At 35.1% G+C, this 23,821-nt stretch overlaps 1 protein-coding gene across 1 annotated transcript; it reads right to left on the minus strand.

The window, feature by feature from the left end:
- Positions 1 to 520: 520 nt before the first annotated feature.
- LOC104903228 (ubiquitin-like protein 5) lies at positions 521 to 2,691 on the minus strand. Its single transcript, XM_010691233.4, has 3 exons — positions 2,520 to 2,691; positions 1,971 to 2,244; positions 521 to 837 (listed from the first exon to the last, which is right to left on the minus strand). Exon 2 carries the CDS (start codon positions 2,190 to 2,192, stop codon positions 1,971 to 1,973), a length of 222 nt encoding a protein of 73 aa, XP_010689535.1. The 5' UTR covers positions 2,193 to 2,244; positions 2,520 to 2,691; the 3' UTR covers positions 521 to 837.
- Positions 2,692 to 23,821: the final 21,130 nt, after the last annotated feature.

Below are 23,821 nucleotides of genomic sequence, written 5' to 3' on the forward strand. Positions count from 1 at the left end.
AATAGCCGCTTCTATAACACTTCTGTTTTCATCTCCTCATATATTCGTCATATTGCAAACTATAGATACCCTATAATTGAGGTTTGATAAATCTCTAACAGTTAAGGTTTGTTCCCTTCGGCATAAAACAACTTAACTGAATTGAAATGAAAAGTAATATGTGAAAATAAAAGTATTGTCCGGAACTGAACTGAATTGAACTTAAAATAAGTTGAAGAGAACATACCCTTAGATATATCTAACATAAGTTTTCGTGTATCAAATATTGTTTATGTATATAACAAATATTGTTTGTGTAGGTAAAAAAATGTGTATTTAGTATAACAAATACACAAACAATATTTTTACATACATAAAACAATATTTTTACATACACAAACAATATTTGTTATATAAAAACTTGTGTCTTAACACATCTACAGGTTTATCATACCTCCCCTATATTAGCTACTTTAGACTACTTTCCATATTATGTCTATGTCTCACTTTCTCTTACTGTCTTTCCAGAACTCATCCAACAAATGCAAAGGTCTAATCTTTATAGTATCGATTTGTAGAACTAACAAGACACGCGTAACAGCAACTAACATTGCTCATACAAGAAATATTTCTCCTTAGTAGAGTGAAAAGCAAATAAATAGCCATATTAGCAAGTAGTACCGAATAATTACATTACATGATTTAGACAATTACAAGTCTTAGAATGCATTTCAGTCACTCAGCACTCGAGACAAAAGGTCTGGCAATTTCTTTATTTGCTAACTAAAGCGGTACCTTCACATACTTCGGTTACATAACTAGTAAAGCTGGGTGTCCATGCTTAGCAACTATGTAGGCCTGCATAACGAAAAACAAAACATAAGAATATGTCACATATTAGCACCATTTTGACAGCAGCATAGAGAACACAATCTTAATTCATTATTAAACCCATTACCTGTAATTGTGTGAATATAGTGTCTTTTTGATTTACTTTTGTTATCATATTTCAAACTCAAAGCTCTATTTGAAGTAGTTTGGCAGGAAAATAAATGAGATTTACATTGAGGATATTCCATTGCTCAAAAAAAAAAAAAAAAAATAGAGCTAGCAGTCCAGCACCATAGAATGCTCACCTCAAGCCACTCATGCCTAAAGAGATATCCTCCTAACTAAATTTAATATATAGGACCATATAAGCTAAGGACACAAGGAGTGGCGGCCAGGAGCAATTATGTAGCGCACTTTCAAGGGGGCAAAGACGAGGAACCGCAATCAGCTCAATTGATTTCATTACCATTAATAATTGGGCAACAACTAGAATTGCAGAGGAGACTCTATACACAACTTCTACGAGTACTGGGATTTTAGAAAAGATTCTACATCATTCAAGAAAGGGCACAGAGGAAGGCCGACACAGCTTCATTCTTTGTCGAAAACACAGAATCTCAAATCTTTGTCACAAACACCCGATTTGAGGTGGAGACACGGTTAAGCTCTAAAAGATTATTCAGAGCTCAGGAGTGATTCCTGTACAGTTTTTCCATTATTCACAAACCAAAGGTTGTGAGCCACAATTCATCAACTCGAATATGAGGTGGAGACATCATTAGGTTTTAAGATCCTTCGGCGTTTTCTTTTTCTTATTCCTATTCGGTCTCGATTATTCTCAAACTAATAAATTTACAGAACAATGTACTTCAGCAATCAATTTAACTAACACATAGGGTTCACGCCCTTCGAAAAACCAGCCCAAATTTCTAGATTATAATTCATCAATCACAAATTTAAAACAGAAATCCATGATTTCAAACCGCAGTTACAATTAACTATCTCTAGTCGAGTAATTATACCAATCGAAGTCTATAATAACCAACAGCCAAGCAACCGGATAAAAAAATCATCAACAACTAATCCAAAACACTCACAAACTAACATAAACCTTCACTAAAAAAATCAAAGTGAAAGCGAAAACGATGCATAAAACGTACTTAGTTGTAGTAGAGTTCGAGGCCCATGCCATCGTGAATCTCGTAGTCTCGAAGAGTGATGTGATCCTTGTAAATGTTGTACCACTTTTGAATTCGAATCTTATCAGAGCGAGTACCAGTTTGAGCAGCAACAAGCTTCTTCAGGTCACCAATGGTGTCATCTTCGTTGCACTTTACGCGTACTTTCTTCCCCAATCTGTCGTTCAATACTACCTCAATCATCCTTCCTTCTTTTGCTCTTTTTCGTACCCACGCGATTGAATTTTCACAAACCCTAATTTAGAAAATCAACAAAGAATATAAGAAGAAATTTCGAACTATACAGCAGCAAATCAGACACGAAGACTTAATCTTGAGAAGAAATTTCGGATAAGAAATCGAAACCACATCATCAGTAGTAGAAATAACAATGATCAAACACGAAAAGAGGATTAAAAAAAAAGTTGCAAGCCCTAATTTAAAGAAGAAAAATCGAAAAGAAGCATGAATATGGTGAAGATTGAATAAAAAATCTGCAAAAAGAAAAGATGAAAATCACACAAAAATTACCTTCGAAGGAAAGACGATCAATTATCGTTTTCTATTGTTCCTTCTTGTTGCAGCAGAGTTAAGTAGAAAAGAGACGAGAGAGAGCAAGTAAGAGGACTTTAGGTTTAAAAAATGAAATTAAGTTATCAGAAGTTATTCTAGGAGGACTTTAGTTTATGACTATTTATGAGAGTTTCCTAATACTAAAAGAAGTTTGGTTCCTAGTGAGACAAGGACTAGGTTTTGGTTGTGAACTTGTGGTCTGTGCGGACTGTGCCTATATGTGGTATGTGGAAGATGATTCCTCCGTTTCTTTTTACTCGTTATATTTTGACTTTCAAGCTTTTTAATGCACTATTTTATTATTAATATTTTTAATTATGTATCAGAGTAAAAAATATAATTATATGATATTATGAAAATATACATTGAGACGAATCCAACAACATATTACATTATAACATTTGATTTTATCTAATAGTAAATAATGCATTGTTAAACCTCATAGATAAATTGTGGAATTTTCAAAGTGTAGCGAGTAATTTGAAACTCTTTAAGTTTAGCCTTCATATCTATTAAACTAGCTTTTTATGCACGCGATGCGTGCGATGACATTTTTATGCCTAATTATTACTAAGTAGTAAACAAAAAGAAAATGCAAGTTAGTATTTTAAGTTCACCTCCATTTTGTGAATAAGATTCTTTGAAATACAATCAAATAGTACTCCTTCTACATTTGTTCTTTCTTTTGCAGTCATTAACTCTTTGCATTTAAGTAGCATTACAGTATTACTCCCTTAGTTAAACTTATCTCTATTGAACAAAAAAAAAAATTGAGTCCATATTATCTGTTACGTTGAATTTCCAATGCAACAATATTATAATTTGGCTAATTTATACTTTGATCTACACTTGTATTTGAAACCCATTTTATAATTTGTCTAACTTATACTTTGACCCACACTTGTATTTGAAACCCAAAATTTTGAGTGACGTGTTGTAGCCTGTAGGCACATCCTTCTAGAATTTTAACAAAAAATTTCACTACCTTTTCCACTACTTGGGAACATCAGTATAATTCCACTACTTTTGCTATTCATTTTCTCTCTCCTCTCACTACAAATCTACAAACCATATTACAAGGAACCTAGTTCATCAAACTATACACTATACAATAAGAAAATCAGCCTTTTCAAGTATTAAGCAAAGCAGTAGATCTAATTCATCAAAATCCATCAGCCGTATCAACCACTTTTGAAGGAAACAAACCAACTTCAGTTTTTTCTTGGGTCGATTTTCTAACAAAGAAAGGTAATTTCTCAAATCAACTTCGTTTTTTCTTGGGTCGATTTTCTATCATCCCAAAATTTAATCCGAAAAGTATGAATCAATTTCAGTTTTTTTTCCCCTTGCCTAACATCTAAATTATGATTTCACAAACTTATATCTAAAATTTTCATCAGTCTCATATTTAAAATTATATTTGAGATAAAATTGTAAATTTTCATACACAATTTGATATTGGAATTTTTTTTAAAAAACAAAAATCGTTTCTTTTATCTTGTTTTTCTGATTTAACATGAAAATGAATTAAATTTAAATTGTATAAAATCTCTTTTTTTCCATTTCAAAATTTTACAGTTGTCTTGGTGCTTAATTTCACTATTTGTTTTCGCAAAATAATGTAATTTTTTTTTTTGAAAATGGTTTTAGCAAATTAATTTAATTTTTTTCTGAAAATTGATTTTTGCAAAAACCGTTCGCGAAAACTTTGATTTTGTTTTTTTTTCAAAATTTATTATGGTTTTTTGCAAAATTTATGAGCAGAATTTTTAATATTGGAATTTTTTTAAAAAAAAAAAACTAAATTTGTTACTTTTATCTTCTCTCATTTCATGTTAAAATAAAAGGGTTAAATTTAAGTCCTTTTTAACTAATTGCTATCACCTCTCTTTTTTTATTAGTCGCTACATAACAATTGCTATTGTTTTTTCAACTAAATTGAAATAACTTGGAAGATTAAAAGAATTATGTACCTTTTTGAAAGTTTGCAAATCGTCGATGGACAAATGTGTGATATCCCCGTCGAAATTTTATGTTTTTTTTACAGATTTTTATGCATAGCGTGTATAGGTAAAGAATAATTTGTAAGTGAAATTTGTGAGTTCTTGAGAACAATGATTTGTAAGTGAATTTTGTGAATGTTTTTTTACGTATATACACCCTACTATATTAGTTTTGGTTTGTAAGCTAATTTTTAGTATTTTGTAAAATTTAGTGATTTGCGGGATTTCTTGAACGTGATTTAGAAAGGGATTTGTAAAGTTTCCTAAAATAAGTGATTTGGGAGTGATGTTGAAATTTGATTTCCGGTAACTTTGTTTGAGTCCCCATTTTGGTATTCATATTATTTTTGTAATTTAGTAAGGGAAAGGGGGACAAAATAGTCAGTTCAAAAGAGGACACCATAGGTCCCCCCTTCCCTTATGTAATAGAGATAATGCATTATCTTCTTTTAAATGAAAGGCAATCAATACCTTTTTCTTACTCGTCTTTTTAAGAGATACTCCCTACGTTTACTAAAAATCTTCCTTCTTTTCGTTTAAGTGTATTTCTAAAAGATTTTTCCTCTTTTACTTTATGCCTTATTTGGAATTTTTTTCCTTTTTACCCTTATGTCCCTATCATATGGTCCACCATTACATTATTAATTCAATTTTACTCCCTTTCTCTCTCCTAATTTAACCCCTTTATTTGTTTATTTATCTTAACCCCTTTCTCTCTCCTACTTTACCTACCCACACAAATGGATCCTCCTTAGTATCTGTAGGAATAGTAACAAGGAAGATATTTAGGAAACAAAGGGAGTACATCATTATTTTATTATATAAAACAATAAAAACTTGCATAGGTGTCATGTAGACAAGAGGTTTCAGCCACATGGCATGCACAAATTCAAGATTCGTCACGTGTATATTCTCTCTTGCTTTGACACGTGGCAGCTTCTATGAAGAAAGAAAGTTGTACTCTCATATTGTCAATTGTCGTCAATTTTGCCATAAATTATATTCATAATTGTGTTAAGTATGTAAACTGATTATACACACAATAATAAAATCCACGATCATTTCCCATCTACTGCGTGATTAATTGTATTTTATTTGGCAATTATCGATCAACCATATTTTAGGCAAATCTTCTTTGTACATATTAGAAAATAATACATTTTCACTCATTCTCCTCGATTGTTCGAGTTTGTGATCCCTCTTGGATTGAAAGGGGCTCTTTTTTTGAGCTGTAGAAAAAACCTGTTTGTGATCCAATTTGCTAGTGCGCGAGACAAGGAGAAAGTTCTAGCAAGTCAACCATGGACTTTGACCAAATTTTAGTGATGTTGAACAGCATAGATGGCCATTAACAACCTTCACATATCTCAATGACCTGCTGCCACATTTGGATTCGATTATATAACTTACTTTTGGGTTGTCGATCGGCACAACATATTCATTTGGTGGCTGAGAGTGTGGGGGAGGTGATAAGGGTCGTGTAACACCTCGATAATTCTCTCTTCCTAGAAAATACTTTTATAACAAATCTAGAAAATTATCCAGGCATTATCGCCCGTGTGATAACGTTTCGGCTTACTCAGAATTTTGCAGCGGAAAACTTACTTAAACAAAACCAACTTTATTAAACTTATGAAATAAGAGTCAAACAATGTTTGAACTGAAACACACCAACTTAAAGCTAATGTTGAAATATAACTTCCTAGAAAAAAACTTAAATACGACTAATGTCACAAAAGCCTCTCCATTCCAGATTTCCCAATGGTATGCATCTTCGAACCTGTAATGTCAATGCTTTCTTGACTCTGCTCCCCCGAAGGATCACCACAGGATCAATAGGCAAACCATGATCACAAACACAGACAAGCACGTAATCAGCAAAGCTGAGTACTACATATCAGACAAAAATAATCCTAAACATGATACTACAACACAACTTGTAGAATAAAATAATAACAACATAACAACTGCAGATGACTCTTACTGAACTAGACTCTAACTTTTATTTCTTCTTTATATGGAATAGTTATGGGACGAGTTGTCTATACTGAAATAGGAAATACGGTCATGACTCCGTAAACCAAATTGACCTGCGATATCGAGGAACCTTTGAGCTAAAGAGGAAATGTGATCAATCCAATCCCAGGAAAGCCATGGGCTACCACCATGTACTCCAACCCTTAGTGTCCAACTCTAGACGTGCACCAGTCTAAAGTCTATAACCTATTCTCGTTTCACTTTACGTTGCATTCATTTTATACTTGTGTTGACACCAACCAAGCACATAATACTCACAACTAATAATCACATAACATCACAAAACTCCTTTTTAATCTTAGAATCAATAAGTGTTCACAACTTAGCATCCAAACTCTTTTAACTTCTTTTATTCTTTACTAACTTGCCTGTTGAACCTAGCCAACAGTAAACTGTACCTTTATATAGGTATAACTCATATTTACCAAATAAGATCCACGGTTCTTATAAGACAAATAAATGAAACTCATGAATCTATGTAACACATGATCCAACTTACTTACATTAATTTCTCACGAATTAATACATGAACTGAACTCTTTGTTTGCATCAAACTTCCATACAAACACACATATTCATAATGCTTCTAATTTACATGTAGCACATAGGCAAAATATCATGTAAAACAAATTCAATAACTCATAATTTACGAACAACAAGGTCCTATACATGATACTAATAAATAAAAACATCCCTAAGGCATGTTTCTAACCAATATAGCACGTAGACTATGTACGTACCTTGTATAAACGCAACGGTAGGCCACTTTTAAGCTTTAAAAGTCCCCTACAATGAAATCTCCGCCTAGAACAATAAATAATCAAGTAAATACTTGAACTAAAAAAAATACAGCAACTTTTAAAACGTCCCAAACCCTTTTAAACTTCTTTAAAAATCGTTTTTATAATTTAAACTCTCGTTATTTTTAATCCCTAGTATAGATCAACTATTCTAGTGATTAAAAACCATTAAAACCTTAAAATATTAACTTTCTGAATTTCCAGCATCTATAAAATTTTCTAAACCTTCTGAAAATATTTTAAATGCATATAAAAATCGTATTCCAATCAAAATTCATATTCATACTTTAAATATACGATTTCTAGTGATTTAAAACCCTAAAAATCACATCTTTCATGATTAAAACTAAAAATAATAAATCTGAAATTTTTTCTTTTATACATATGACCGAAAATATATTCTTCATATAAATAATAACTCAAATCGTAATCATGTAAATAGTAATAAAATAACAATAAAAATTAGACTTTAATGGAATCTTAAAGGAGAAGTAAAGAAAAACAACCAAAATAAGAGGAGGAAGAGCAGCGCCGCGCAGCAGCAGGTTTTGGCTTCAAGAAATTATTCGTGACGTTTCTTGTTCAACAAGAAACGTTACTTAGCGAAGAAGAAACGATTTTTGAGAGAAAAATGAAACTCACGCTCAAGAGGAAGAGGAGAAGAAATGTCGAGTGAGAGAGAGAGAATCGAAATCACGTGCAAGGGAGGAGAGAGAAAATAAAGTGTAGGGCAAAATATTTGGGTTTTTAGGATATTTAAATAGGCTAATCCTATTGGGCTTAGGAAAAGGAATTTCAATAATTAAAACTTTGATGACTAACAAGATGGGCTTATTAGGACTTTAGTCATCAAATATCCTTTCCCTTTTTATTACTTTTGGGCTTTCGATTCCATTAAGTTTTCTTTTCAAATATGCTTTTAATAATTAAACTCTTATTTAAAACATGCTTAATTAAAATATTACAATTTTATTAAGCTAATAAAATATTTTTAGTTGACTTTTAAAATAGTCAACCCTTTTTAAAAGTCAAATCATTTTCCAAACTCATTTGGATTTAAATATAATACATAAATACTTAATATATTTATGAAAATCCTTTAAAAATGTGGGGGATTACAGTCTACCCCCCTTAAAAGAAGTTTCGTCCCGAAACTTAACACAAAACCCTCGTGTTTTCGAAAGTTTGAACCATCATTTCGAAAATCTTTGAAGAAAGGTAGTGCATCTCGTGCACTTTCCCATTTTTAAAACACTTGTGTTACTTATGAACACTTTTCTTATGCGGAGACTCTACTTCTTTTGCACTAACATGTGCAAATTGCCCAACATAGGCATACATATACATGAAAATCTCATAAAAATAGAAAAAAGCGCGAAATTTATCGCATTCTACCCCCCTTAAAGAAAACGAGTTACGCCCTCGTAACTCACCTCAAGGAATAGGTCTGGATACTTTTTCTTCATATCCTCTTCGGCTTCCCACGTTGCCTCTTCTGACTCGTGGTTAGACCAAAGAACTTTGACAATATGAACATCCTTGTTACGCGTACTACGCACTTTCCTGTCGAGAATCTTGACAGGTCTTTCCTCATAAGTGAGGCTACTATCTATCTGACTCGTTCAGGCTCTAACACATGGCGCTCATCAGGGATATAGCGCTTCAATTGGGATATATGAAACACATCATGCATCTTTTCAAATCCATTGGCAATGCCAATCTATAAGCTACTTTCCCAATGCGCTCCAAAATCTCATATGGGCCTACATATTTAGCACTCAGCTTGCCCTTTTTCCCAAATCTCATAACGCCTTTGGTGGGTGATACTTTCAGGAATACTTTATCACCTACAGCGAACTCATCTTCGCGCCGTTTTAAGTCTGCATAACTCTTCTGCCTATCTTGCGCAGCTTGAATTCGAGCCTGAATCAATCTAACGTTCTTGACGGTCTCCTCAATGAATTTCGTCCCCAAAACTACATTCTCACTATAGTCATTCCAGCAAATGGGACTTCTACACTTCCGTCCATATAACGCCTCAAAAGGTGCCATCTTTATACTCGCATGGTAACTATTATTGTAAGAGAACTCAATCAAATCTAATTGGTCCTCCCAACTTCCTTGAAAATCTATAGCACAAGCTCGCAACATATCTTCCATAGTTTGGTTAGTCCTCTCAGTCTGACCATCGGTCGCAGGGTGAAAGGCGGTACTCATCTTTAATGTTGTCCCAAGGTTTGTTGGACCTTCTTCCAAAACTTAGATAGAAATCTAGAGTCACGGTCTGAAATAATGTCCTTTGGACTCCGTGCAATCTCACTACATGCTTGATATAGGTTGTAGCGAGTTGCTTCTTCTTCCATGTCTCCTTAATAGGTATGAAAACAGCGGACTTGGTCAGTCTATCCACTATACCCAAATGGTATCATTTCCACTCCTCGACTTGGGTAAGGCAGTCACAAAGTCCATAGAAATCGAATCCCACTTCCATCCAGGAACCTCTAGTGGTTGGATTTCCCCATGGGCCTCTTATGGTCTATCTTCACTTTCTGACAGGTTAGACACTTAGACACATACTCAGCTACCTCTCGTTTCATGTTCGGCCACCAATATATCACCTTAAGATCCTTATACAGCTTGTCACCCCCAGGGTGCACAGAATATGGAGTTATGTCCCTCATCCATAAGACGTCTCTTTATCGTTACACTTCTGTGGTACACACCACCTTCCTTTAAACCTTAGACTCCCATTCATGAATCTTGAAGTCTATTCCTTACCTTGCTTTTTCTCTCTTTTATCTTATCTAGATGCTCATCCCCAACTTGACCCTCAATGATCTCATCGAAAACTGACACTCCCAAAGAAAGATTACTGAGTCTAGCCTCACTTTCCCCAGGATTTAAAATTTCTAGGTTCAACCTTTGCATATCTCTACAACTCCTCAGGGACTATCAAAGCACTCAAGCTATGACTCGATTTCCGACTCAAGGCGTCAGCAACCACATTTGCTTTCCCCTCATGATACTGGATGTCTAGATCGTAATCCTTAATCAACTCTAGCCATCTCCTTTGTCTCATATTCAAGTCTTTTTGGGTAAAATGTATTTCAAGCTCTTATGGTCTGTAATATCTTGCAAGTTGCCCCATAAAGATAATGTCTCCAAATCTTCAATGCAAACACTATGGCAGCTAACTCTAGATCATGGGTAGGGTAATTAGCCTCATAAGGTTTCAGTTGACGCGATGCATAAGCTATTACCTTACCATTCTGTTGCAATACACAACCCAAACCATTCTTCGAAGCATCACTATAGACCTCAAATCCCTCATTCCCATCAGGTAGGGTTAAGACAGGTGCAGTGGTTAAACGATCTTTCAAGATCTGGAAAGCTTCCTCACACTTCTCATTCCACTCAAACTTGGACTCCTTTTTCATTAAATTGTCATAGGTCTCGCTATCTTCGAGAAATCCTCACAAATCTCCTATAATAGCCAGCTAAACCCAAGAAACTTCTAATGTCGTCACACTCTTTGGAGTTGGCCACTCACTCACAGCTTGAATCTTAGCAGGATCTACAGAACTCCTTCCTTAGACACAAAATGACCCAAGAATGCTACTTTCTCCAAACGAAACTCACACTTAGAGAACTTGGCATATAATTGGTTCTTCCTCAAGGTTTCCAAGATAATCCTAAATGTTCATCATGTTCGGTTTCATTCCTCGAATAAATCAAAATGTCATCAATGAAAACCACTACGAACTTATCTAAAAACTCTGAAAGATTCTATTCATCAATCCATAAATATAGCAGGAGCTTGGTTAACCCAAATGGCATTACAGTGAACTCGTAGTGACCATAACGCGTTCTAAAGGCAGTCTTAGGTACATCCTTATCAGCTACCCTCAATTGATGATATCCTGAACGTAAGTCAATCTTCGAGAACACACTCGCTCCATTAGTTGATCGAATAGGTCATCTATTCTAGGCAAAGGGTACTTTTTTTGATGGTAACATTATTCAACTCCCTATATGTTATACATAATCTCATACTCCCATCCTTTTTCTTCACGAACAAAACAGGAGCTCCCCAAGGCGATGCACTAGGTCTGATATAACCCTTATCCAAAAGTTCTTGCAATTGTGTCTTTAACTCACTCATCTCAGGAGGTGCCATTCTATAAGGTGCCTTAGATATAGGTGCAGTTCCAGGAACTAAGTCTATGGTAAACTCAACAGCTCTTGCAGGCGGCATACCTGAAATTTCACTCGGAAATACGTCCTAAACTCATTCACTATTGGAACATCCTCAAGTTTAACTCACTTCTTTACTCACATCTTGCACGTACAGAAAAACAGCTCACACCCCTTTCTCATCAACTTCTGCACTTGCAGAGCAGAGATCACTCCAAATTTTAGGTTTCCCAAATCGTCTATATGAGGTAAATTTTCCCGAAGGGTTTCTCAACACTACTTTCTGGACTTCACAATCGATCCTGGCCTTGTAATGACTCAACCAGTTCATCCCAAGAATCACATCTAAATCTCCTAAGTTAAACTCGATCAAATCGGATGGAAAGACACTCCCTCCTATCTTCAAAGGTAAGTTCTTAAAAACTTAGTACACTTAACGACTTCCCCAGTAGGAATACTAACAGACAAGTCAATTGACTCATACTCCACCAATCCCAGACTCTTTAAAACAGAAGGCGAAATAAAAGAATAAGTAGCCCCCGAATCGAATAACGTTTTAACGAAAACGGAGTTGATAGAGAAATTACCAGTTACCACATCCGCAGATCTCTCTGCCTCGTTATGACTCATCACGAACACTTTTCCTGCAGGTTTGTTCTGGGTAGGATTATCATTAGCAGCAGGCCTACTATGGTTCCCTTGGTTATTCTGACCTCCAGGCTTAGGACCCTGGTTCCCTATTTGATTAGACCCTGGTCTAGCCTGATTACCGTTTCCCTGAATCTCAAACCTTTTCCGTGTTAGCGTAGCACTCATACTCTCTGTGCCCTTCTTCTGCAATAATGCAACTCACTAGCTCTCCTTACAGTCTTCCCAGGATGGTTTTTGTCACAGACTTGCAATTTGAACCCTCTCAGGTCTACCCTGACTACGTTATCCTGGTTGTTCCTTCCTTGAAAGTTCCCATTCCCATTCCGGTTTTTCTTAAAGTTACTTGGTTTCCCCCAGTACTAATTTCTTTTCTCTTTTCACCAACTATTCCAGCCTTCTTATCTCTTCTCGATTGCAAACCATAAATATGAGAAGCTCTCCCATACACTACATCTAAGGATGTAAAGGTCTCACCCCCTAATCCCAGCTGGATTTCATCAGTCAACCCTGTTCGAACCTCTGAGCCTTAAGCTCTTCAGTAGCTACCACCTCAGGTGCAAACCTAGACAAGGTTATAAACTTACTATAGTATTCAGAAATGTCATACTACCCATTCTAAGGTTGATGAACTCTTGGGCTTTCTGCTTTCCTCATGAAGGCAGGGTAAAACTTTCCTCTCAGCACAATCACAAAGGCTTCCCAATTGAATCCCTCAGCAGCACTCAATCTAGCCCCATTTTCTCTCCACCACAAGTCAGCCTCATCCTTTAGGTATAAAACAGCTTGTCCCACTCTCATGTTAGCAGGGCAATTTACTACCTCAAACAACTTTTCAAATTCCCTAATCCAGTTTTCTAGGAAAGTAGGGTCAGCTTGTCCCTTAAAGTAAGGTGGTTTCACTTTGGACAGTCTTTCAAACATTTTTCCAGCAGTCTCTGGACGTTCAACCTTGTCCTGGTTCAGTTTCTCCGCCAAGAGGCGAATAGCTCAGCTAGTTCAGTGTTGTTAGCCATTCTACTTCGGGACCTGAAAGTAATATAACTCTACTCAGGTTCCAGAAAACTTATAGTCATCTAAGCAAGACAATACTTGATTTGATCACTAAAGATCGCATCAACATACAATTTCACTAAGTTTCAACATGGAATGTTCACTAATATTCATACAGTTATTCACGTAAATAAATTCATAGTCATATGAATTTAAGCAAGAAAATTGAAATCACAAATAAAATAAAATAAAAAAAATATTTCCCGTTACGTGCCCAAAATAAATTCTTACTCCTTGAATAAACAAACTAAATTTTATTCTTCCATAGAAGGGAAAAAGGAAAAAAAAATGTGAAATAACACACTAGTATATATATATATTTCCTAAAATGCTAATCCTATAAAACACCTTTGTTTGTTGGCATATACCCAACCTTATTCTTTTAACTAAAACCTTATGTACGTCTATATATATAAAAATATCTATAGATATAACTATGGCACTACACTGCCATCCTTATCCTTATCTTCCTTATATTGTTGAGGTACAAAGTCTTCATCACTAACTTCGTCCTCTTCGTCAGTCTCATAGTAGTCAACGAATTTTCTCTTGATCTTAGACTGCCTAGTAGGTATGGTGTCCAAGTCTTCCTCAGGTTCAGATTCCACTCTCAATATAAGCATCATATATGTCTTCCCTGGTAGTTCCTCTAGCATGATCCATTTCTATGATGACTTCATCATCCCTAGCATATGTCTTCTCAAGATGCGACGCATTATCCAATGCAGTTCTTCATATTCCCTATGGTCAATGGGTGGATGATGGTCGTCGTCTTCATCGTCAGTCAGGACGATAGGGTTAAAGTAGTTTCCTAAATTTGCAGCCATAATAGTAGAGCTACATCACAATAACCAAAAGGTTTAGCACTCTTCCTTAACGTTTTCCCACCAAGAATCAAAGGGTAAGAAACAAAGGCATGTAAAATATAACACCTTAATAGGCAAGAAGGATATAACAATTAGCAGGAAAGAAAACATTCATGCATCGTTGGTAGGGAAGAAAAAAAATAATAATGCACTTATTTGCAGGGAAGAAAATAATGATGATGCTGAACTAACTTCTCAATGCAGGCATATAATATTTCTATCCTATATGCCCTTCTATACTACCCATTCTCACAATGCAATACATGTACCTTAAAGGCATGAAACTAATGCAGACACTTTTTATAATAATACATCACTTTGTGCCTACAATAATTTTCAAAAAGAAATTTGGACTCCTAGGTTACTCGAAAAAAAAATTTTACTCGAAATTTTTTTTTTTTCTCGGACTTCGCACGTTTTTCGAAAAAAATTTCGAACTCGTAAAATTTCCGGAAAGAATTTCGAAGCTCGCATTTCCGAAAATTTCGGTTCCTAAAAAAAAATTTAATTCTCAAAATATTTTGTCTAACTTTTCGAAATGAAACGTAGGAGCATACTAAGGTTTCCTTCAAATAACCCATAAGCTAGGTAACTTAAAACTAAAGTCACTTAATAAGCTAGTTAGTTAGGCGCCTATAAGTCTTAAACTAACCTAAAGCTCTGATACCACTTTGTAACACCCCGATAATTCTCTCTTCTAGAAAATACTTTTATAACAAATCTAGAGAATTACCCAGGCATTATCGCCCGTGTGATAACGTTTCGGCTTACTCAGAATTTTGCAGCGGAAAACTTACTAAAACAAAACCAACTTTATTAAACTTATGAAATAAGATCAAACAATGTTTGAACTGAAACACACCAACTTAAAGCTAATGTTGAAATATAATTCCTAGAAAACAACTTAAATACTACTAATGTCACAAAAGCCTCTCCATTCCAGATTTCCCAATGGTATGCATCTTCGAACCTGTAATGTCAATGCTTTCTTGACTCTGCCCCCGAAGGATCACCACAGGATCAATAGGCAAAGCCATGATCACAAACACAGACAAGCACGTAATCAGCAAAGCTGAGTACTACATATCAGACAAAATAATCCTAAACATGATACTACAACACAACTTGTAGAATAAAATAATAAAACATAACAACTGCAGATGACTCTTACTGAACTAGACTCTAACTTTTATTTCTTCTTTAATGGAATAGTTATGGGACGAGTTGTCTATACTGAAATAGGAAATACGGTCATGACTCCGTAATCCAATTGACCTGCGATATCGAGGAACCTTTGAGCTAAAGAGGAAAGGTGATCAATCCAATCCCAGGAAAGCCATGGGCTACCACCATGTACTCCAACCCTTAGTGTCCAACTCTAGACGTGCACCAGTCTAAAGTCTATAACCTATTCTCGTTTCACTTTACGTTGCATTCATTTTATACTTGTGTTGACACCAACCAAGCACATAATACTCACAACTAATAATCACATAACATCACAAAACTCCTTTTTAATCTTAGAATCAATAAGTGTTCACAACTTAGCATCCAAGACTCTTTTAACTTCTTTGATTCTTTACTAACTTGCCTGTTGAACCTAGCCAACAGAAACTGTACCTTTATATAGGTATAACTCATATTTACCAAATAAGATCCACGGTTCTTATAAGAAAATAAATGAAACTCATGAATCTATGTAACACATGATTCCAACTTACTTACATTAATTCTCTCACGAATTAATACATGAAACTCTTTTTTGCATCAAACTTCCATACAAACACACATATTCATAATGCTTTCTATTTACATGTAGCACATAGGCAAAATATCATGTAAACAAATTCAATAACTCATATATACGAACAACAAGGTCCTATACATGATACTAATAAATAAAAACATCCCTAAGGCATGTTTCTAACCAATATAGCACGTAGACTATGTACGTACCTTGTATAAACGCAACGGTAGGCCACTTTTAAGCTCTAAAAGTCCCCTACAATGAAATCTCCGCCTAGAACAATAAATAATCAAGTAAATACTTGAACTAAAAAAAATACAGCAACTTTAAAACGTCCCAAACCCTTTTAAACTTCTTTAAAAATCGTTTTTATAATTTAAACTCTCGTTATTTTTAATCCCTAGTATAGATCAACTATTCTAGTGATTAAAAACCATTAAAAACCTTAAAATATTAACTTTCTGAATTTCCAGCATCTATAAAATTTTCTAAACCTTCTGAAAATATTTTAAATGCATATAAAAATCGTATTCCAATCAAAATTCATATTCATACTTTAAATATACGATTTCTAGTGATTTAAAACCCTAAAAATCACATCTTTCATGATTAAAACTAAAAATAATAAATCTGAAATTTTTTTCTTTTATACATATGATCCGAAAATATATTCTTCATATAAATAATAACTCAAATCGTAATCATGAAATATAATAAAATAACAATAAAAATTAGGACTTTAATGGAATCTTAAAGGAGAAGTAAAGAAAAACAACCAAAATAAGAGGAGGAAGAGCAGCGCCGGGCTGTGACAGCAGCAAGGAGGTGCGGCAGCAGGTTTTGGCTTCAAGAAATATTTCGTGACGTTTCTTGTTCAACAAGAAACGTTACTTAGCGAAGAAGAAACGATTTTTGAGAGAAAAATGAAACTCACGCTCAAGAGGAAGAGGAGAGAGAAAATGTCGAGTGAGAGAGAGAGAACTCGGAAGTCACGTGCAAGGGAGGAGAGAGAAAATAAAGTGTAGGGCAAAATATTTGGGTTTTTAGGATATTTAAATAGGCTAATCCTATTGGGCTTAGGAAAAGGAATTTCAATAATTAAAACTTTGATGACTAACAAGATGGGCTTATTAGGACTTTAGTCATCAAATCATCCTTTCCCTTTTTATTACTTTTGGGCTTTCGATTCCATTAAGTTTTCTTTTCAAATATGCTTTTAAAATTAAACTCTTATTTAAAACATGCTTAATTAAAACATTACAATTTTTATTTTTAGTTGACTTTTAAAATAGTCAACCCTTTTTAAAAGTCAAATCATTTTCCAAACTCATTTGGATTTAAATATAATTACATAAGTACTTAAATATATTTATGAAAATCCTTTAAAAATGTGGGGGATTACAGGTCGATACGAATGGACTCATATGGGACACTTCGGCTAGGGTTCGTGTTCTTGTTGATGTCTCTAAACCCCAGCGAAGAGTTCAAACAATTCAAATGAGTAATGACAATGCTTTAGTTGAGATGAAATATGAACGCTTACCCACTTTTTGCTACGTGTGGGATTATTGGCCATATTGAGCGAGATTGCTTGACTGTTGTTGAGGATGATAAATTGGACGATAGGAAATAGGGCTCTTGGTTAAGAGCTTCACCGAGACGTGGTAGACAGAAACTTGAGGAGGAAGCGAAGGTATTCCTGAGTTGTGCTCGTGCTATACAATTTGAAGCCCCTTGTAAGGAGTTAGAGATGGGGAGCAAGAGTTCAGTTTCACCTGTCACTCGTACCCCTATGGGTGAAGGTTCGACTAAGCATCCTAAAGGTATGGATGAGCTGCCATCGAAGGAGGTGGTTGTGGCCTTTCCTCTATGTCTAGATATCAATGCTATAACTCATGTAAGTCCCGTACCTAACTTAATATTTTCTTTGGGCCACTGTTATGATGCTAGTAATTATTGTAAATTCAAGAAGAGGAGTCTGGTAAAGCATTTTAGAAATAAAGGTAGTGTTATGAAGTCTGTGAACATAATGCATGAGGGTGGGTTGGGTTTAATTGATACCAATGTTGATGTTGTGGTGGGGGATGTGAGTGATGCGGCAGTTAAGGGGATTCTTAAAATTAATAAGGGGGAGGAGAAAAGTGATAATGTCTCGAGTAAGGGTGTGGGTCGTAATGAGATGCATGGAGTAGAAAGTGATGTGGGAGGTGAGAGGGTCTAGGCAGTAGGGACAATGGATAAAGTAGGGGTGGAAAGACAAGGTGTGGTAGAGGATGAGGGTAGTGTTCATAGTTCAGGGTTGGGTGTGGCGATCGAAGTGGATAGGGAGGTTGTGGGGAAGGGAGTGCATGAGAGAAAGTGGAGAAAAATTGCACAGAGTGGGGGATGTTTTCATGGAGGAGGGTTATGTTCATGATAATAAATAAGGGGAGTAAGATATTAAGAGAAGCTAGTGATGATCATGAGATTGCTTCTAAGGTTCCTAAAAATTCTTGTTTGAGTTCTGATGATGCTGCTACTGTAAGGTGATGTTTGTAATGGAGCAGACCCGCCGAGCCCAATGAATATTCTAGGCTTTAACTGCAGAGGGTTGGGTAACCCATCTATAGTTAATAACCTATGAGATCCAATTCGGAGGGAGGCCCCGTCTATCGTCTTTTTTTTAGAGACGAAGTTTAGTAGTATGGAGTTTGGTAAGATTCTAGATCGCTTGGGTGATTTTCATAGCTTGGCTGTAGATTTAGTTGGTTGTTGTGGAGGGTTGGCTTTGCTTTGGAGGAAGGATGTGGTAGTTGATCTGTTATATATTGTTGTATGTGCATTATATTGACGTTGTTGTGCATGAGGGATTGAGAAATGCGGATTGGCGTTATACATATTTCTATGGGTGGCCTGAGGTTCAAAACATACATCTATCTTGGTCTTTTGTTGTCTACATTGATGACTAATTCGGAGCTGTCTTGGCTGTATATTGGTGATTTTAATGAGGTCTTGATTGTTGAACCCTAGTTTGATGATGACAAAGAAACAAAGATGCAAACTAATAGTAACTAATGAGTTATTTAAGTGTATGATATTTTTAAGGTATCATTGAAAGGAACAAAGAGAATACTAAGTCAAGGAAGAATCAAGTGAGGATTTGAAAGACTAAGTAAGATGTTCTTTAATTGATACTGGAAGCATTGGAGCAAGAAGAATAAAGCAAGGCGTTTTTATTTTCTAGCTAGTTCCATTGTAAAGGAACAAGTAATGTTGGTAAGGCACATTGGCAGTTTTATTTGAGAATGATAGTTTGTTCCTTTGTAAGGAACATACGAATTGGCACTAAACAAATCAGTTAAAGGAATTATGAATAAAAGAACTAGACTTAGGCTCAAGCATTATAACGGTTCACTAATGGAAGTTGAGTAACTATGCCTAAATAATAGGTAACGTTTTATCTAAGAGAAAATCGTTTTATGAAAATCTTTTTAAGGAAAAGATTTTGTTTTTTCGAAAAATAAGAAAATATTATCGGTTTTTAAAGATTTATTTAAAAGATAATATTTTCTTAAAGATTAATTTAGTTTTAATTAAATCTGTTTTATAAAACTGATTTTCGATAAAGCTCAAGAACTCCTATATTCTAGGAGCAGATAAACATTCCACGTCAAGCAGAGATCATGGGATCATGGGATGTTATGGAACGTGTTCCTTGGGGAAGGAACATCATGGGTAATGGTTAACATGTACATTTTAATTCCCACGTTCTATTACTGTCACTATAAATATTGAAGTCTAGTAAGTTCCAAATGTGTCTGACTAAGTAATTAAGTGAGTTTAACTAATTAAGTGTCAGTGCCTTCATTCTCTCATAATAGCCATTTGTTCTTTGCTTCTTACTCTAATTCCACTAAGCTTATTTCGATCAATTGTATTTTGGTTTTTGGGGTAAGGGAACTTTGAGTGAAGTTCTGTAAGAGAAAGGCTTTGAGTAAGCTTGTAGAGTGGAGAAAACTTCGAGTGAAGTTGAGAGGAACTCTGTTAAGGGAACAGTGGCTCAGGAACTTGAGTTTAGGAACTCAAGGTGTGGCTCGAGTTAGAATTAGGTTGTAACAAAGTTGTTTGGCCTAATTAGTGAAAGAGTTGAGTTTAAAATCCCTAGTGGTCGAGGTTGTTTCTTCTTGTTGGGCCCAAGAAGTTTTTCCTCGTAAAAATCCCTTGTGTTCCTCTAGCTTGTTTATTCGTTTAAGTTTTAATTTCCGCAAAAAGTTACGTTTATTTCTACACCTACAATTCACCCCCCTCTTGTAGTGTTCCTAGGAAATAACAATTGGTATCAGAGCTAGAACTCACGAAGATAGGAAACCCTATTGAGAAAAAGATCCAAGGAACAATGAATACCACCGAGAAACTTGAAGAAGGTTATCCACTCAAAGGCCTCCTATGTTCAATGGGAAGTACTACAACTATGGAAGAACCGCATGGAGATATTCATCAAAGCTGAAAACTATCAGGTATGGAGAGTCATTGAAGTTGGTGATTTCGAAGTCACAACTACAAATGACAAAAATGAGGTAACTCAAAACCCCTCTCTGATTTTGACAAATTTGATTTTGAAAAAATGGAAGTAAATGCCATGGCTATTAAATGTTGCATTGTGGACTTGGACCCCATAAACACTATAGGATCATGGGATGCAAATCCGCAAAGCAAATATGGGATTTACTAGAAGTAACCCAGAAGGAACTAATGAAGTTAAAAGATCAAAATTGATTTACTTATGAATCAATATGAACTGTTCTGCATGAAACTAAAGAAAGCAATCGAGACATGTTTACTCGTTTTACTAACATTATTAATGAGTTGGCTTCTCTTGGAAAGTTTATTTCATCTGAGGAACAGGTTCGAAAGGTTCTTAGGAGTCTTCCTAAGGACAGATGGATGGCTAAAGTCACTGCTTTAAGAACAAGTACTAGAGCTGCGGTCACTTATGACTCATGAGCTTCACCTTGATACTGAATATGGTGAAAGCTCCAAATCAAAATCAATTGCTCTCAAAGCAGATGATGAAGATGATTCGACTCAGAAGAAGAAGAAGCAGCCTCATGGTTCGAAAATTTCGAAAGATGTATAGGAACATGAAGAAGGAAACTTCAAAGGTAAAACTAAGAAATTTTCTAACAAAGCTGCTTGTCATAAATGTGGTAGTACAGATCACTTCATCAAGGAATGTCCTCTTTGGGAAAATGAAAACCAAAGAAAGGAACAAGGAACGCTTTGCTGAAAGGAACAAAGAATCAAAGCACCTTTCTCTAAGGCAAATGTGCGCAAAGCAATGATAGCTGCTTGGGGAGATTCAGAGACGGAAGAAGAAGAGGAACAACAAACTGAAGAAACAGCAAACCTTTGCCTCATGGCAAACATCGGAAAAAGAAGATGAAGAAAAGTTGAGGTAAGTCAACATGGTCTTGAGTCAGACTTAGATTGTAAAACTAGGCTGAAATATATGATCTTCTTTATGATGCAATTCTTGAATGTAGAGATGAACGTGAAAAACTGAACAAACGGAACAAGCCTTAAAGTCTGCAAGGAACACATAGAATGGCTTAAGAAAATGAGAACAGATGTTGAAACAAGATTCTTTGATTTTTTGATAAAAACTTAAAAATCAAAGAATATTATGAAAGTTTGAAAAATGAAAATTATCTAATTAATTTAGAGATTTCACACTTGAAGGAGTTTGTCCCTGTTCTGAGTTCCTTTGATATAAGATCAACCCTTTGAAAGGATACAGATCTGAGATTAAAATTTGAATAAAGAAAAAATATTTTAAAGGAACAGATCTGAATCTTAAAAAGGAACTGGTTGTCGCAAGGAACAGAGGCAAAACATGTGATTCCTAAGTGGATTGAGAAACCACAGACCAAAAGAAAGAAGGTCTTGGTTTTGAAAATTACAAGAAAAGGAACAAGACAAAGAAATATGTTGATCTACCTAGTGATAATATGTATGTATTGTGGAAAGGTAGGTCATTACATAAATCAATGTCAACTAAAACAATGATTGGAAGAAAGTGAAATAAGTAAAAAAAATGGGTTGTCAAACAAATCCTAGTCAAGAACAGGAACCCACGAAAGAGGGGTTCCTACAACTAACAACTAGTTGATTTTTGCAGGTTGGAGTGAGGGGGAACAACACATGGTATCTGATAGTGGTTGTTCCAAGCACATGACAGGAGACAAAACTAAGTTTCTCTCACTCACAACCTATGAAGGTGGAAGTGTAACATTTGGTGACAATAAGAAAGGTAACATAGTTGCCATGGGTAAGGTTGGTAAGTCACCATACACTCCATTGAAAATGTATTTTTAGTTGAAGGTCTAAAACATAATCTATTAAGTATTTCTCAATTCCGTGACGGGAAATACTGTAAAATTTGATAAAGAAAAATGCTTGATCATCAACATTAAAACTAAGAAGGTTATCTTGGAAGGAACAAGGAAAGGGAACACATACATTGTGGATCTTGACCTTGTTCCTCAAATCAATTTAACTTGTCTTAGTGTTATTGAAGATGATTCACTTCTTGGCACAAGCGTCTAGGACATGCTAGCTTTTCATTACTTGAGAAACTTAGATCAAAAGATCTTGTTTTAGGATTACCATCCATAAAATTTCATATTGATCAAGTTTGTGATGCATGTGCACGAGGTAAGCAAGTAAGATCCTCTTTCAAATCTAAAACGATTATAAGTACCACTAAACCATTAGAATTAATTCATATGGACTTATGTGGACCATGAGAATTCAAAGAGAAGTGGAAAGAGGTATGTTTAGTTATTGTAGATGACTACTCTAGGTATACTTGGGTTATTTTTCTCTCTAGTAAAGATGAAACTTATGATGAGTTCCTTGTCTTTGCTAAAAGAGTTCAAACTTAAGTGGTCATAAAATAATGCACATTAGATCAGATCATGGAAAGAATTGAAATTATAAATTTGATGACTTAAGCAGAGATAATGGCCTAGATCATAATTTTTCTGCCCCTAGAACACCACAACAAAATGGTGTTGTAGAAAGGAAAAATAGAACTTTGGAGGAAATGTCTAGAACCATGTTAATTGCTAGTGAACTTCCAAGGAACTTTTGGGCTGAAGCTGTTAATACTGCTTGTCACATAATTAATCGTGCCATGATGAGACCTATCATTAAAAAAACTCCTTATGAACTTTATTTGGAAAGAAACCAAATATCACTTATTAGAACATTTGCAAATGTTTGTGCATAATAATGGAAAAGATAATCTTGGAAATTTGATGCAAGGAGTGATGAAGCAATATTTTTAGGATACTCACATAGTAAAGCTTATAGAGTATATAACAAAAGAACTATGTGTGTTGAAGAAATATTCAGTAATTTTGATGAATCTGACAAATACAATCCAAGCATACAGGTTGATGACTATGAGATTGGGTTGTACAACCAATGAGAAAAATGCAGATTAAATAAAGAAGAAGAAGAAGTAAAGAGGAAAGGAACGAGAATTGAAAATTACAATCAATGATGTTCCTGTTCCTCAAGGAGAGAAGATGTTCCTGTTCCTCAAATGAAGGAACAGAGTCTCACGGCTAACAGAGGAACAACAGATCAAAGTTCCTCATCTACTCAAGGAACTCATGAGGAACAACATGTTCCTATAAGAGAGTTTCAACCAAAACCTTGGAGACAACAAAAGTCACATCCAATGGAACTCATAATCAGCGACATATCCAAAGGTACGCAAACTAGATCTCAGTTTTGTGCATTTCATGCATTCCTATCAATGATGGAACCAAGAAATCATGAAGAAGCCTTAACTGACTCTGATTGGATACTGCATGCAAGCTGAATTAAATGAGTTTGAAAGAAACAAGGTATGGCATCTAGTTCC

Source organism: Beta vulgaris, chromosome 9 (assembly GCF_026745355.1).
Source record: "Beta vulgaris subsp. vulgaris cultivar EL10 chromosome 9, EL10.2, whole genome shotgun sequence".
Taxonomy (NCBI): Eukaryota; Viridiplantae; Streptophyta; class Magnoliopsida; order Caryophyllales; family Amaranthaceae; genus Beta; species Beta vulgaris.

Bases quoted from the DNA above. Each gene is read 5' to 3' on its own strand.
- LOC104903228 (XM_010691233.4), bottom strand. From the start codon at position 2,192: ATGATTGAGGTAGTATTGAACGACAGATTGGGGAAGAAAGTACGCGTA.